At 46.6% G+C, this 17,025-nt stretch overlaps 1 protein-coding gene across 6 annotated transcripts in view; it reads left to right on the top strand.

The window, feature by feature from the left end:
• Nucleotides 1–17,025, top strand: part of rapgef6 (Rap guanine nucleotide exchange factor (GEF) 6) — a 74,522-nt gene that overhangs the window by 1,745 nt on the left and 55,752 nt on the right. For 5 of the 6 annotated variants that reach the window (XM_029174301.2, XM_029174299.2, XM_029174300.2 and 2 more), the window contains exons 2-4: nt 12,220–12,290; nt 12,900–12,956; nt 14,800–14,883. In XM_029174301.2, the coding sequence (XP_029030134.1) occupies nt 12,220–12,290; nt 12,900–12,956; nt 14,800–14,883 (212 nt within the window). Of the gene's footprint in view, nt 1–12,219; nt 12,291–12,899; nt 12,957–14,799; nt 14,884–16,742; nt 16,952–17,025 lie in introns of those variants that run through there. The other variant, XM_029174302.3, reaches the window with a different exon arrangement.

Raw genomic sequence — 17,025 nt, 5'->3', positions numbered from 1 at the left:
GCGTTTGCATCAGCGCCCTGACGGTGCTTGTAAAGTGCGTCTATAGAGTTTAAACAGTTGCCGCGCCCCCATTTCAGCCTGTGTAGCTGCTTCCGAGACGCATCTACCACATTCTTCCATTAAATTTGGGTCATGGATCATCGTCTCCTGCATTGAGCTGGGAATGTTTCAGGTTCAGGAACCTGCACAATTTACATCCATTTAAACCAGATCGAGTGCTGCTGGTGCATCAGAAAAGCAATTTATGGTTAATATGACATGTTTATTAGCTAGATTTTCCCTCGATGAGTAAATCTGGTTTAAGGCAACAGATGTCCGTATATGTCAGTATTTGTCACTTTTTTCCCCGTCGTCCTACAGTGAAAGTCTGAATCTCTGCTTTGAGCTCTGCTTTAGGTTCGCCTGTCTCCTGTGCAGATGTTTGGCTTCGTCTGTAATCTCCCACTACAGCATTTATGCCCCCGTCAGGCTTTTTTCCACCCAGCTCCTTCCTCCCTGCCCACCTCCGTCTGTGCCATCCAGACACTGCTGCTAACGGGCAACAAATCACGCTGCTGATTTATGGCTCTTCTTGGCGGCGCCCAGTGCACATCGGACATTTATGGGAATTCCAGCCGTGACGCAGCCACAGGCTCTGCATATGAGTGGAGAGAGCCGGCCTGTGGCTCTACGTGTGCAGATGAGCCACTGAGTGGAGTGGGAGCGGCGTCGAGCAGTGTGTGGTCCGTCCTGGGCTCTGTCTGGGCCGTGCATGCAGGGACGCACGTCTCCAGCTGTGCGGATGGAGCGCTTTTCAGTGCTGATGCAGCTCGGTGCTTCGTCTGGATTTGTGCCACTTTCTGGTCTTGGTGCCGTCCGTACACAGACTGTTGGACGTTCTTTTAAGGCCTGTGCCTCCAATTCATCCTCACATCATACAAAAACCGCTGCCGCACATTTCCAATTTCCAGAGCTGGATGATTCATTAGTGTTTATACGACACGGTTTAGTTTTTAATCTGACGTTTGGAGAATTATCACTTTTTCCACTCAGTTGTTTGGGGAGTTCACATTTTACTTCCCAGCAGGATTATTGAGGATTAGCGTATAAAACTTCCAACTTTGGATGCTGGGAATCTGACAGTATCTATTCTGGAGGTTCATGTGACCTGCTTAGACTTTGCTGATATTTCTGCCAGCAGCACTGGACTCATCCAGTGCCTCAGCTCCTGCTGTATCAGCCGTAAATCCGTCCTGCTCCGTGGAGGCTTCAGTACATGGCTTAAATGGAGAAACGCGATCACCCAAACCCAGAAAAACAGGAAGCAGAGTCCTGTGTCACTATATAATTAAGGTCTATAAACTAAGGTTCCAGTGTTGGACAATTAGTGTAATATATACGTGTGTGAAACAAGCGTGTTTCATGTTTGACTCGTGCTTTCACTCGCTCTGTCTCCGTCATGGCGTCGCCTGTCTCCAGTGTACTGCTGCAGGGCATCTTCCTGTGCCTGTGGGATGTATTTTTGTCATATACACAACCGTAAGCTGTGGAGCAGAAGAAACTGAGCACTGCCTCACACCAGAGAATATAAAGCAAGTTATTTTTTTACCCCATGGCATCACTGCGTCACTGCTGATGTCCATGAAGCTGCATCTATATGACACAATACAAGTTGTGAAGGTGGTGGAAACACGTTAATTTAGTCAAAGCCATCACCAATACTAATTCAGGGAGCCATACTGTATGCTGTATTATTGTTTATTGGTTTAGTTTGATCATATGACAGTGACCAGTGTGACCAGTGGAAACAGGGAGGAAAGAGTTGGGTAGCAATCATTTCAACAACGCTTTCACGCTAACACACGTTAATGCCATCGCTTTCTGATTGTATTTTAGGGAATAAGTGCAATACATGAAACTGAACAGCACGGAGGACCTACATGCTTCTTTGTATTAGCCACAGTGCGTCACACAGAACGCGACCCAACGCTTACAGGAGATTTAGGCAGGAGGAGGGAATTCTATGTAAGTTTCTAATGAAGTGATTTTATATAGGACACACCATGAGTCTTTCTGTGTTCAAACATCTGTTGATATGAAAGTGCGGCGGCAGATCCTGTCACAGTGATATGTTTTTAACCACACATCAGTTGATGCTGACATACAAACATGCTGTTAGACTGCGGGGCAGGCTGGTAGTACGGTAAGGTATGGTACAGGACCGGTAGTGCAGAAATATGAGAGATATTAAAGTGAAGGTTCAACAGAGAAACCGCTAAATAGCTGGACTTAAAGAATGAATGAACCAGAGGAAGCCGATGTGCCTGATTTGAGGTGAAGGAGTGAGAGCTGGAGGTGCATTGTGTTCTCCATAGCGTTTGTGTGACGTTCCAAGATTGCCTTTCCTACAATAACCTCAGCTTTACAGTAGCTTTACTGTAATGGCTCGCCTCTTCTTCCTACTGCCCTGCTCTTAAGGACAACAGGGCAAACCATACGAGATGAGGGAGGTTATTTATTTGTGAAAAGTTCAAAAACCGCGAGTGTCATGATTGTGAAATGACGAGCTGGACTAGTTTAGACTGAACATCCCAGCAAAAACAGCCTGTCTGATCATAAAAGGCATAATAATAGAGATTTAAATAAGCAGCCACTGAAGTTTAAACATCTTTCTGTGTATTGATAGGTTGGTACTGATGCATTCTGGGATATGGTGGAACTGTCGGTTTCTGACCAAAAGAAGGAGATCTGTAAACGCAGCCAGTTTTATTTCCCCAGTAAATCCTGAATGACGTAAACGCTGCACAGGCCTGTGCACAGCTACGTTACACTGTGACACTCGTACACACCAGCAGCAGCACGAGTGTGTGCGTCAACAGGCGACAGAGCTGAGAGAGGGTCTGTACTTTCACACTGACCCCTCTGTCCACTTTTAATTTCAGAGGTGGAAGAAATAGTGTTTGTGTGTGGATGGGCCTTCCGCTGACCCAGGCTGCTCGAGCTGCCGCCGTGGAGCCAGTAGAGGCCCCTCCTCCAAACTGAAGGGCCCGGGGCCCGGGGGCAGACAGACGCAGAGCGGCTGTGGGACTCGAGCTTTTCTCCGCTCTCGGGTTTGTGGTTGCTGGCGTGTAAAGATCTGTGACACCGCCTCCTCAGCGTGAGTGTTTGAGCTGAGCAGTGAACCCTGAGGAACAACCAAGGGCAACGTGACACCATTAAAACACGCCGAGAGCTGTTTAAATAGCTATTAATAACATGCTGCAGGGGCACAGTGGAGCAGAGCAAACGCTCCTTCATACAAAAACAGAATGTAAAAACAATAACATATGAAATCACCAAATATGTGTGTTGTTCAGACTAATGGATTGAAGGTACTTCACCACCTCTGGTTCAGTTGTGTGTTTCCAGTTAATGTTAATAAGATGATCCAGGTGAAGCTGCCTTTAATCATGCTCTGATCCACTCTTTACTCTTAAATGGTAACAAACCTGGGCTCCTTAAAGCGTGTGCTCCATTCGGCCACAGCTGGACTCGCTCCCGCTCCGTGACGTTCCAATGCAAACGTCAGGCCGTTCCCGCGGGCGGCGCCGGAGCCTGTCCGGGTTCCCAGGGCGTGCTCGTCCCCGTCCCCGTGCGGTTCCAGCGTGAGGAGGAACCGTAGCTGCATTCCTCGCGGCGCAGCGGGCGTGAACAGGCAGATATGGTCCGCTCTGACAGCGCTTCATCTGTGGAGAATGTCGAGTGAATGGACAGGAGGGCTCCACTCGCACAGTTACTCATGCACCAGTGTTTGCAGCTTCAAGGCAAACGGCAAAAGCTGATCACACTCAAAACGGTCGCCTGTCAAATAGTTTCAGACCTTTTGAGAATGAAAACAAACTAGACAAAAACTCTACGTCACATGTATCTTAGCTCTTGGACCCGCCGTGCTTGTTTCTTAGTGTTGCTAAGCTAACGCTACCTCTCAGCTCTGTCCAGGTCCAGAGACCTGAGAACCAGGTTCTCTGGTGAGTTCCAGACTCTAATTTTCTGCAGAAGCTAGATTTTGGTAAAGAAAACGGGCACATTGGTAAAATTCTGGCTCAGACGCAGTGTGGGAGGACACAAAATTGTACATGAGACTTCTTAATAAGGACCAGATCCGCGCTAATGCAGCCGTTACAGTATAAACAGAAGTAACTAAAATAGTGTAGGTTGATGATTCAGCCGGGAGCCGTCGCATCGCTGACTCATGTAATGTTGCCTAATGGAAAACTGAATGGGACTTTTCGGGGCTCCTGGAAGATTCCCTCCCACCTCACGTCTCCATTTATCATGACATGATGTAAATGTTTGTTTATTTAGTCTGAAGCACGATTAGAGTTGGGACTTAACTACTTGAAGGCCTTAACCTCACTTCGTAATGTGCCCTGAAATGATTTTGACATGATTTGTTGCTCTATGAATGAACAGGCTGAACAGATTCACAGCTTTTACAGTATAATAATGAAACTCCTGTTACTTGCAGAATGAGCTCAAATGTGAATCTTTCCCTCTTGGCCCATGAGTGATGGTTTTTGTTTCTCTCTTTAGTAGAAGTAGGAAGCTGCCTGTGTAGAAACCTGTTGCCACACTAGCTATTAAAGCTGTGATATGACGGCGCTGCTCTGGAATGTGTCAGAAAGGAGGGCAGCACATGTGTGCACCTATTTAGTGCTCTGTAATAATTGGTTTAAAATGTCAGAAATTAATATTGATGTGCAGCAAATGAATTTCTGTTTGTTTGATAGCGGGAAAACATTATTGAAAACATTATTTCAGCAGCCAATTCAAGATGATGTTTATAGACGGCATCTAGATCAGTGGATGGAGACGGTTTCCTTTGCTTCTCATTGATCCGCGTCGCGTGACCTTCGTCACTTCGGATCCTTTTGTTTGCTGCCTCTTCCCCGGGTGGGCAGGGTGCAGCGGAGAACAGGCGCTGTACTGTAAACCCTCCGAGGCCGGGCTGCTGTCAGCAGCAGCAGCAGCATTCCTCACGGTAGCCGAGCAGCGTTGCTACACCAGGGAACACCACCCGGGGGAAAAGTAACTGCTTTTTCCATTTTCAACCTGGAGATGCTCTTTTGTTTTGCCGTGCTAAGAAAAATGTCAGGAATGAGGCAAGGTTACAGCACAAAGTCCCTCCAGAGGCTCCAGGTCTCCACAGGGATTCTGCAGCCTGGACTTTGAAGCCTGCTCCTCTGTGACTGTGTGACATTTCCTCCATATGTGTGGTTGGTGAGTTGTTTGAGTTGCATGAAGCAGTTGTGCCCACCAGTGATTTACAGGCGTGACTAATTCACATTCACCTATTGAAATGAAATGACCCCCAAGCAGCAGCTCTGCTTTGCTCCAGTTCTGCATCAGTCATGATGATCAGGACGACACCAGCTAACCTTTGTGTGCCTGAGGGAGACTCCCCAGTGATAAACCTAAAGATTTGTAGGTTCTAGTGAAGAACTGGTTACGAGCGCAGTTTGAACATACTTGCGTTTGCACGTAGCTTCTTCTTCTTCCACCTTTTGCATATGTTGCATGCACACAGCAATACAGCAGCTCCGCTGTTATTTTAATATTCAAACACAGATAACCTCTCCCACTGCGGGTGCCGCCTACTTTGAACCCACACAAGGAACACGACGTACAAGCCGGAGACTGACACCAAGCCAGCGCTGCGTCCCGATGCTTGTTCACACAAGCGAAAAGTGAAATCACATCCTCGGCTGCATGGATTTGATCCTGGCGGCCTGTGGTTTGACTCACTGTGTGTACGCCTGTAACCTGCCAATGTCCAGGCATGCTGCAGATGAATCGCAGCTGGCGTCTGTTTTAATTGCGGTAAACCACGTGAAACTGACTGATATTCACTTGTTCTTTCTAGATAGTAATGAAGCTGAGGACACTTGCTGTTGCACTGATTCCTCCCCGGCGCCTGTGCATGAGTTCCTTCTCCTCCTCTAACCAGTCATTACCTTAGATAAGAAAAGTAAGAAGCTTTGCTGACATGTTTGTAGAACAATTTGGGGCACGCGCCTCTGGAATGCTGGGAATGTGACGGCTGGATTCCCTGAACTTCCTGCTTGTCACAACATCAGGAATGTTTAACCCAATTATTGATTAGTCCAAATTTAGTGGCCTATTTATGCCAAAGCGACTAACGTTGGAACTGATCAATCTTTTACATTGTGTTGAATTTGAACTTTTGTCATAGTCATTTTTTATCTCGCAGGGTTGCAGGAAGAGTTGAGTTTGTGCTCTGCTGTTTTTCCCCTCCGACACTGACACATGTCTATCTGATCACACGTATCACAGCCTTCTACTTCCTGCTCATCCAACAATGGACAGTTTGAAATGTATTTAACTGGAGTGTGTAAATGTTCATCCATCGAGCACTTGAGGGAAAACAAACTGGGACAAGTGACAGTACTGTCCTTTTTAAAGTGTTCAAAGTCCTGTCATTAAATAATTTAACTGTCGGCTGATTCTCCGGTTCCAAAGGCTGTACAAATGTCTTTTATTGATTCTCGCAGCCTTAAATGCTCACAACTGCAATAGAAGTACTCAGTATCTTGGTGTACTGTAATTGTATCTGAATTGCAGTTGGAAGAAAGTTTCATTGTCTGTGGATCATAGAGTTCAAAAATGACTTCCAAGAATGAGGTCATGAATATTATTATAATGTATGGACCAGACCAGGCTATGTAGGATGTATCCAGTAGTAAAAGTACTAGACAAGGTACTAAGTTGTGTGTAATTCATCATATGCGATCCCCAGCCTCCTTCTGTCATTTGTAACCAATTAAATCCCTCTTAATCCCCCTTAAATAATTTCCAGATGCCACGATAAGCAGAGCAGAGGTCATGACCTGGAAAGTGACTTTGCTGCTTCCCCTTCACTGGCATGAGTCCGATTAGTGTCCATGGCATAAATCACAGTGTTCAGTCCAACAATGAAGCGCTCTGTGCATCCAGAGGTCTGAGAACAGACAGAGCCGTTTAGTAGGAGTGTCAAAGGAGCAGATGGAGACAGATTGAGCTCTCCATATGGAAGCAACTTCCACAAACACGTCCTCCATGGTGGTTGAAGTGAGGTTAAGACCTTACTGATGCCTGGATCACTATTAGCAGGAGAATGTGTTGACAGTACACGACAGCATCTGATCAATGAGCCTAAGTTGACTTATTATATGTATGTATTATAAGTATTATATATACATTATTGTGAGGCAGCTCCTGTGTGTGTGTGTGTGTGTGTGTGTGTGTGTGTGTGTGTGTGTGTGTGTGTGTGTGTGTGTGTGTGTGTGTGTGTGTGTGTGTGTGTGTGTGTGTGTGTGTGTGTGTGTGTGTGTGTGTGTGTGTGTGTGTAAATTTGGGCTGTATGAGCTATTTTACATGCAAACCTATTCAAACTATATGTGGATGTTTGGACCTGCCTGCATGTTCCTCCAGAGCAGGTTCCATCGGGTCCTCGTCTGAGTAAATACCTAAAATAGTAATGGTTTTAAATGGTGACTGTGCAGTATGTACACTGTTATTTACTCTATATGAATTAATTCATTTGTATTGAGAACACCCTGTTAGTGTAGTGTCCTGTGTAACTATTCACTCTCTTCCCTCCACGTTTAGTGTGGCTTCCAATGTCTATTCATAGGAGTCCTTGAAAGGATGATGCTGGTTTTAGACCTCAGCAGGAATAATGAATCATCTGATGAGTTAAGTGTTAGCAGTGGTTACGTTTTGCTGATGTCTGTAGTGCTCTCACCACAGACTCTGCGCGTTTCAGGTTCACCTGGTTCAGACGCCGCCCTGGGATATATTTGAACATCTGAGGCTCGCATGAAACCAGACCAAACAAACGGTTTGTGCCAAAGTGAGCCGGTTCCTGTTCTGTCGTCTGAGACGCTTTGAGCCCAGAGCGCTGCTGCATGGTGCGGTCTGGGCTCCTCAGCGCTGCAGCGAGAATGTGAGAATCAGAGCAGAGAATCCTCTGATGCATCAGAAAAGCCCCGCTCTGGCTGCACTTGGAGAGAACTAATGGGGGGAGAAGTTATGGAGTCTAAAGCATGAGAGAGAAATTAGTTGTGAACCACGTGATGAAAAGCTCTCTAGTCTCTACACTGAGCTGCTTAGAGAGGAGGGAAACGGCAGATGACTATGAGGAGAGTTGCTAATGAGAGGGAGCAGGAGGAGCGGAAAACAATTACTAAGTTGTGTTTAAGGCTGTTCAACATGTCTGAGAAATTTGTGCAGCCCAACATCCACTTTGCAGAGGAAGTGCAGTATAATTAGTGTGGATGAAACGTCGTATTACCAGTAATTTCAGCTCATGAGCTGTGGCATTTTTAAGTTTATGGATCATCGTGTGCTAATTTTCCTGTGCAGCAGCGTCTAAAGGAGCCACTGATATTGATGATGGGCTGCCTCACTGTGACTATTGAGTGGTTTTCATCAATGTTTTTTAATAATAGCAGCCTCAAGCCAAAGACAATGTGAAAACAATAACTCTATTAGATGAAATATAAATGTTAGCATTGTGTAAAACCTGAGCATTCACTGCACATAAGGAGGCGAGAGGCTTCCTTTGCCTCCTTCATTCATCATGAAAAGCGCTACGCTTACATAAAGGCTCAGATTTTCCACTTCTGTGTGTGGCACTGTTTTTGTGGCTGTTTGCTTTGGCTGAGGGAGAAATGGCAGCTGGTGCGCTGTTTCTTACCCCTTTTCTAGCAGGAGTAGAGAAGGAACAGACTTTTCCAAAACAGAGTCAGAAATGATGGCGCAGAAAGGGAAAAGTGACATGCTGACCTCCTCTTATTCCTTCCTTTGGCTTCGGCACCAGGGGTGAGCTTGTGTCCTGCTGCACCATGGTGATCCGTCACAGGAAATATACTTGATTTGATTTTCTATAGATGTTTTGCCAGTGACTGGGCAGGCATTCATAGTGTTTGGGATCCACTTCATGTCAGAACTTGGTCAGTTCTGGTGGTGACCGACGCCTCTCTGTTTCCATCACCCACTTCCTCGCCCACATCACAACCCTCGTCGTGGGGCTTCCCCCAAAGCTCTCTGCTGGCGACATTTGCTCATGCTCACGTCAAGTGATTTACCAGGTTTGATCCTGTAAAATTCTTCTTCTTCTTTGTTGAAAAAGGATCAAAGCTGTGAGAAGAGGAATGGGATTTGAGCTTTGACTTAGCGAGAGCACTCCAGACTTCACACCGGTGCTGATGGAGATAAGGCCGTGCTGTGGATCCTGTCTGGAGATGCAGCTGATGCTAAGCCTTTAGGAAAACGAATGTTAAATCAGACTTCATGCAGGAACAGTAGTCCAGATTTTCTGCATCAAACAGGAGGTTTTAACAAATGTCTTCATGTTTTAAACCTGACGAGCAGCTAAAATGCCACAGCCTTGTCAGGAGCTCGATGGCGTGTTTTATATCGGGTCTTGCTGCTTTAAATTTGGGCTGGTTGAGTGCACGCTCATCTGTCACAGTTCTTCATTCATCCACTCTTTTCCTGCATTTCTGTGATGTACTGTGACTTTCTAGTCGTTTTATAGTGAGCCCATATTGTACTAAAGCATTTTAGTCCCTGGCTTTTAGCCTTGTTATTCCGTAGCTCAGCACAATGTTTGCACAGAGGCTGTGGGAGTCTGCAGTCTATGTAAAGTACAGTACATGTGTAACCGAGCTGTTTGTTCTGCAGGCCTGAATGTATGTCTTGTATCGCCCGTCTACAATGTCCTCTCTGTGTCAGCCACCGACTCCAGCATAGTGGACATTCTGGGACGAGGTGGAGCGGGCCCACGGCCGACTGAGCTCTGGACAAAGGCAAAGTGAAAGTTTAACCGCGTCGCGTTCGCGATTTCCTGACCTAAGAAGCGGAGCCGGAGTCGTCAGAGTGTGAACGGAGCAGGCTGCGATTGTGCACAGATACAGCGGGCTGTCATCGGATGGGAGCGGGAGCGGAGCGGTGCGGTGGGTGGGAAGGCAGCCTCTGCAGTGCAGCAGCCCGCTGTTGTGTGACTGCTCCTCGTTCTGTCGCTGCTGCGGCCGCTGTGTGTGAGTAACACACAGGACGCTGGCGTTCGGATGTGTGGCCAGTGCAGCTCCGTTCGGCCTCGAAGACTCCTGTAAAATCTGGACCAAACAGCCTCATGGTAGATTCTGTGGTGGGGTCACGTGACGGCTCTGACACAGCAGCAAACTGGTTTCACATCACCTTTTCAAAAAAGAGTGAAAGACGATCAATTTACTGCTGCTTTTCTTAACGTCTGAATGTGCTCCTGCAGTGGAGGCGGCTGCTGTCATCAGGACCAGTGCAATTAATTGTCAGTAGGAAGCTGCACAATGCTGGATCACGGCTCATTAAACCCTGTGATGTTTCTGCCAGGAGGTGGCAGCAGCACCGTTCGTACACACATATACACACACACACACACACACACACACACACACTAGGGATCACATCACCGCACTTCCTTTGTCTTAACTTTTATTTTGACAGCTACATTTTTAGATAGTCGTTATTTTTGGTTCCAAACCTTGAACAACTTCTGGTGACGCATGTGCATCTTCAAGAAAAACAGCAGAGTCTGAGCACGGCTGCAGCAAATGTTGTTTGTATCTTTGTTCTGAAAATGCACTATTAATATAGTTTTTAAACGCTTGTAGGACTCAGATTCTCAGCAACATTTAATGAAATGGCACAGACTCAGCTGGTGATGGGTTGATGCCGTCTCTTTAGAGGATGACATCCTAATCACACACGGGCCTCTAGGGAGTTCAGGTCAAAGGTCAGAGGTCACTGAGGAGTCTTTGGTGCTTTATCCTGTGGGAGGACAATAAAGGGGACAATGCTTGACACGTGGACTTGAGGTTAATCATGTAAAGGATGTGGCTTTGGTAGCTGCACATGACATGAGGTTTCATCTTCAGATGTAGAAACTGCTGAGCCGGACAAAAAAGACGGACCAAACGACGAGATTGTAAAATCTGTTTCTTTTATTGTGGAGCCACCAGTGCATTCATATGCAGAGACTGCAACATAAAACCAGACCACATCCCTCACACACTGTGTTCGAGTCCAAACAGTGAATCTGCGCTGTGGGCTGATGGAGGGAGACGGGTACGGGACATGAGGTAATCATGTTACCATCCTCTCTAAGACCACAGATTGAAACGACACGGCAGCGATCCGCTCCTCGGACGTCCTGCTATCAGTCTGTCTGGGCCTATCGATGACCTGCTGCATAATCAATACAGGAAACAGGGATGGTTGACTTCATTGGCATCAGCTTGTAGTAGTTAGTAGTGTCACAGTAAATGGGCTTTGTTTGTGATAACTGACTTTAACCTTCAGTAGTTGCTGGTTTGTATGTTTGGGATATTTGAACTGTGTTACATTTTATTTTTCTGTGATATCCTAAATGGCTGCTGCGACTGTCTGACCCAATCTGGGCCCCTACACTAACTAGCTGCCTCAGGCCTGAATGTCCCGACACATGCCCACACGCAGCACACACATGCTTGCTCAGCAGCACCACGGCAGGAGTGCTTACTGCTGCACTAACCCAGTTAACTTTAACGTCAATACGCTCGGCGGCTGCGACAGGCTTCTCTACGCTCAGATCACGGCTGCGCCGAACGATCAGCGCCGCTCCGACCCTGAGTCAACGTCAAGGTCAAGCTCTCGGCCCTTTCGTTTGAGTGGTGTTGGTGCAGTCGATGGGCTGTGACGGAGCCGGTGTCTGTGTGCGGCCACGTCGTCCCTCAGAAGCTGCTCTGCCCGTCTGATCCAGCAGATGCTTAGAAGAAGCCGCCGCCTCTGTCACACTCCGTCAGCCTCTTAATGTTTTGACAGCTGGCTCTGATAGAGGACTATTTTAAGGTGGTGGGGGATATATTTGCACGCGTCTCGCTGCTGTGATGTGTCTAGATAAGTGCCATGCCTGCCTGTCTGGATCCACAGTGTCAGTTTGATATGTGGTGTTTGCTTGGCGTGGTACAAATGGCCTCTTGCTCTTGGATGCGACTGTACTGTACGATATGATGCTGGGACATTCCTCACACTCCAAACAACGCAGTGAACTTTCTTAGCACAAAAACACAAAACGCGCAGGAAGCAAAGTAATGATGTATCAGCATTAAGAAGTCTTGCTTATGCTTTTCTTCTCTCTTCACACTGCTGGTGTTCACTAATGGTTTGTCTGCCCTCCAGGACCTACACACCATCTACTGCCACCTGTACCACATGGACGTCCTCTCTCACCTCAGAGAGCATCAGCTAAGGTACAGTATGTGGTTTCACACATTAGGTGAGCTGTCAATCACAGGCTGACGATCTGAAGGTGCTGACTCAATGTAAATATACAGCAAATCCCGGCTGAGCAGCAGTAGGAGACAGAAGAAACCCCCACCAGAGCACTGGGAACGTACGGGGATCTGTGTCTTCACATGGCAGGAGATGGAGGCTTAGCGTATATTTATGCAAATGCCTTTTGCCCCAGGTTGTTTTTCCACCCGTTCACAGGACATTCAGGCTGGGGTGCATTTTAGACGCATTTCAAATGTCTTGCTGCAGCTCAGGAATGTGGTATTTGCCGGTTTGATTCAACTGAGCAGGACAATGACATTTAAGCAGGACAGTTCACATCAAAATGCAGCTTTGTTTCCGACCCGGCTCTAGCAGACAAACCCATAAAGACGCAGGTGTGACTGTGGTTTCTCACGCTCTCACGTTAATGATAAACCCTCACAGTGTCACGCGGTGGAGCTGACAGAAGGTGATGAGCTTTTCAAGTGTAGACACCAACATTACTGCCTGAGAACCACACTTAACATGTGGCCATGTTGTCAAAGTCAGAGAGAAGCTTACGTTGTCTAGTCTTTGTCTCTCAGGTCCATGTGCACCTCAGCCAGGTATGAGAGACATGAGGCGAACCGCATCCTGTTTTAGTAAGTAGACACACACACACACACACACACACTCACACACACACACTCTGCATACTGCTGCATGTTATTCAACTATCTGCTGAAGAAAGCTCATTTTATTCAGACAGACCTTGTTTGTATTCCTCTTCCCACTGTTCCCATTGTTGAGCCACTATGCATCGTTTCAGAAACATGAGCCATCGGTGGCTGCACACAACAACAATCAGAGTCAATCCTCTGCAGCCTGATCAGAGGTGCAGAGGCTTGTGTGGCGTGCCCTCAGAGATGTGAACAAAAAGGCTTTTATGTTGCAAACACTTGTCCAAATCTATTTACAGTAAATGCAGTTAAACCCCTTCAGAACAAAGGCAGAAAAAACTGGGAGAGCAGCTGTCCTCCACTGTCTTCACATACTGTATATGAATAAGTTGGACACCAAAGACACAAAATATGAGACACCAGGCTTTTATTACAGTAGAACTTGTTTTTATTTCAGTCTTTGACATAAATTTTAGAAAAATAGCGCAGGTCATTTTCAGGGCGTTTAAAATCCACCCAGGCTACAAATGTTCGTTTAATTGGACCCCTCATTATGTACAGTATAGATGCCTTTTAATATTTGCAAGTCATAGAGCTTAAGATTCGGCAGGAGAAAACATTACTGGTGAAACCGCAGGTCCCCTTCAATCCTCCACCGTGTAGGTTTGTTAAATAAACTTTCAAACTACCCATTAAATTCAGAGCTTTTGAGCTGAACACTGATCTAAGACTGATGATAATGTTGACATATCCACTTGATAGGCTGTCTGCTTTTCTTTCCGCCTGCCTGTCACAGGGTGTGAATAAATGGAAGCTGAAGTGGGTGAGGAAAATGGCTTAAAGAAGTCTCTTTCTAGATGAACCAGTCGATAAGAAAGCAGGATTTAAAGGAGAGGAGAGAAATCTTCTAGGACGAGGAGGTGACGGCAAAGGAGGGATATTCAAGGAGTAGGTACAAGATGAGGCGAGTGAAAACAAGACGTTAATATGCTGCACAGGAGGAGGAAAGGATGCCAATGATGGGAGGAGAGGCAAGATGAAGTGAGGGGAGGCAGCGAGGTAGGACAGGGGGATGAATGTGGAGAAGGGAGAGCGAGGGAGGAGACGAATGGAAGGACAGGGGAGCTCCATGTGTCGTTGATGTATTATGATGCTCACCGGAATCACATTAAACCTCAGTGGTTTAATTTAACATCCAATAAACACACACACGCCTTCCCTCCAATAGACCCAACTTAGAGCAAACCAGCCGCCGTGTCCAATTAGTCAGTTCCACGCTCCACACTACGCAGACAGCACATGAAAGCAATCAAGGTCTGTCCAATCAAACCATAAATGTGGGCTTTGCTTAAACCAACAAAGCAGAGAAAAACACATCTTTTCAGTGTTTTTGCTTGTCATTCGTCAATACCTTTCAAAAAAAAGTTAGTTTAGTTTACTTTTTCAGATGCCGTCATACTCAGTGGTACAGTAGCTCTAGCTTTCATTCTTTCATTTTAATAAGTATTTTTCCAGATAATTCATGGCATTTATTGTGTGCTAGCATATGGAAGGTTTTCCAGCAGCCACTTCTTTTTCCACGGCTCTGTGAATTCTAAGAAGCTTATTATGATTTTAAAAACTAGACACAATATAAGAATAATGTGCCTTGGCTCAAAAATCAAGGTCTCAGCCAAGCTCAGCCATGTGTTTGGCAACAATTTCACTCGTTATAAAGAAAGTAAAATATATGCCTGTTTTTAGTGGAAACACGTTTAGTTGAACCCTTATTTGAGTGTATAGACATGCTCCGACCGTGACACCTGCGCTCTTTGCCCTGTTTTAGCCCAGACAGCATCGCTACCTGCTGGTACATCCTGCTCTCCGGATCAGTCTTCGTCAAGGAACACATGTACCTGGCGAGGTGCTGGTATGTAAGACTCACTCACACACACACACACACACACACACACACACACACACACACACACACACACACACACACACACAGAAGAGCAGGTTGAGGTGAGACAGGAGGCGTCGGGAGCGAGAAGCCGGGATTAGCCTGACTTCATGTGTGAAGCTTGTCAGGTGGCGTGTTTGTGTGTCGTATTTCTGTCAGCTTGTCTTCTTACATGATCAAGGAGACGGCCTGTCAGAGCTCCTACTGTAGGTACATACAGACAGAGGCGTGGAAGTGTTTTTCATAACTTTCAGTCAAATATTACACCTATCACAAGTCAAATATGTGAAGGATCCTACACACGTGTTGATGTTTTTGAATCGAGCACTGATTACAGTTACTATAAAGTTTCCTACATTCAGGGTCAGCTTTCAGAAAAGTAAAAGTTTGCCAGTATTGGTGGATGAAATAAAACACAATGCATGTGTTGACAAAACAGTCCTGCAGCGTCAGTGTTTGATAAAGAGGGAGCTGGGCAGAAAAAAGCAGAGTATGAGCACTGCAGCACCTCGGACCGGCCTGAATGCCAAGGAAAGCTCATAAAATACCTCATGCACAGACGCTGCACCTGTTTAAACACTGGAATTGTGATGGGGAAAGATGGGCTAAACTGCACCAGGCTCTAATGTTTGCCTTCCCTCCGCTGTTGTAGTTGGACTGAAACAGAAGCTCTGCGTGTGATTAAGTGAGTGGGATGTGTCTTCTGGTCAGGTCGACCAAATCATAAAATGATGACCTTCTGGCCAAGACAACGTTTGCCATGAAATTAAGAATGTTGGCTCGAGTGTGATTCAGACTTCATCGTACGTCCACGGCCGACGGGAAACAGCTTTTAGTGCGTAGGATGTCGGTAAAAGACAACTAAAGTCATGCAGTGCCAGGAGCAAAAACAGGAATTCAGGCGTTTTTCACTTGTTTCTTTTTCCAGCAATAATCACCATTGTTAACACTGGACTGTGTTGCACATTTGCTCTGGTCACCACCTCGCAGGACATATGGAAATACGGAGGCTGCAGCGGATTTCATTCCTGATAAAAAGTCACAAAAAACCCAGAGGAGGTTAAACACTGGGCAGAATCTGTCCACATTCAGTAGAGACAGAGCAGCTAATGGTAGCTTAGCATCAGTAAGTACAGAGTAGCTCAACCAGCTGACATCTAGTCCTGAACAATGTTGGATAAAAGAATAATTAGTGATGACACAAATGAAGCCTTACTGAAACAGCTGATGCAGCTGGAGGTGGAGGTGGACGTGTAGATAAAGCTGTCGGCTGTTTGTCCAACAACAACAACGCAACGCACCAACCGACCAACCGAAGCTGGAAGACTCGTTGGCCTAGTATCAATAACCTCAGGGCGCCCGTGCGTGTGTGCGCTCATTCCAGTGTGGGTCAGTTGATAACAAAGTGAGGGGTGGGGCGGGGGAGGGGTGGTGCCCTGTGTGCATGTGTGGAGCGCTGGTAGCAGCAGGGGGCTGGAGCGGGTCACAGAGGGGGCTTGTGTGTGTGTGTGTGTGTGTGTGTGTGTGTGTGTGTGTGTGTGTGTGTGTGTGTGTGTGTGTGTGTGTGTGTGTGTGTGTGTGTGTGTGTGTGTGTGTGTGTGTGTGTGTGTGTGTGTGATGGGGGGGGGCAGAACAGTGGCTGGCCATGTGTTCCCCAGCAGCCTGCCCGCCTAGAGCCCAGGAGCACATCCAGGCAGGAAATTAGCAGGCTACACACACTGACACACCAACACGCTGCACTGGAGCCAGCAGACACACACACACACACACACACACACACACACACACAAACACACGGAGCGGGAGGGAACTCCTCCCTCCGTTAAAGACAAACTGAAACGCTGACAGCCACATACTTCTGCTTTTGGAGTACCCTTCTGATGTCTTCAGACTCTCTGGAGTGTTCGCAAACACTTGGATCCAACCCTGGATTACTGGAACTCTGTTCCTCTCTCCCTCACTGTGGATAATATGCTGGAAATTATTTCATTTACAAGGAAGCCGAAGAATCTCACTCCCCAAATTCCTGTTTCTGGTCAGTAATCTTGAAGCGTCTCTTTTTTCTCTGTTGTCCACATCTGCTACGGGCAGCTTCTTTTGTCTCATTTA

The sequence above is a fragment of the Betta splendens genome, chromosome 14, assembly GCF_900634795.4.
Source record: "Betta splendens chromosome 14, fBetSpl5.4, whole genome shotgun sequence".
In the NCBI taxonomy this organism is placed as follows: Eukaryota; Metazoa; Chordata; class Actinopteri; order Anabantiformes; family Osphronemidae; genus Betta; species Betta splendens.
The sequence above is the reverse complement of the archived record's forward strand: the minus strand, read 5'-3'. Positions and strand labels throughout refer to the sequence as shown.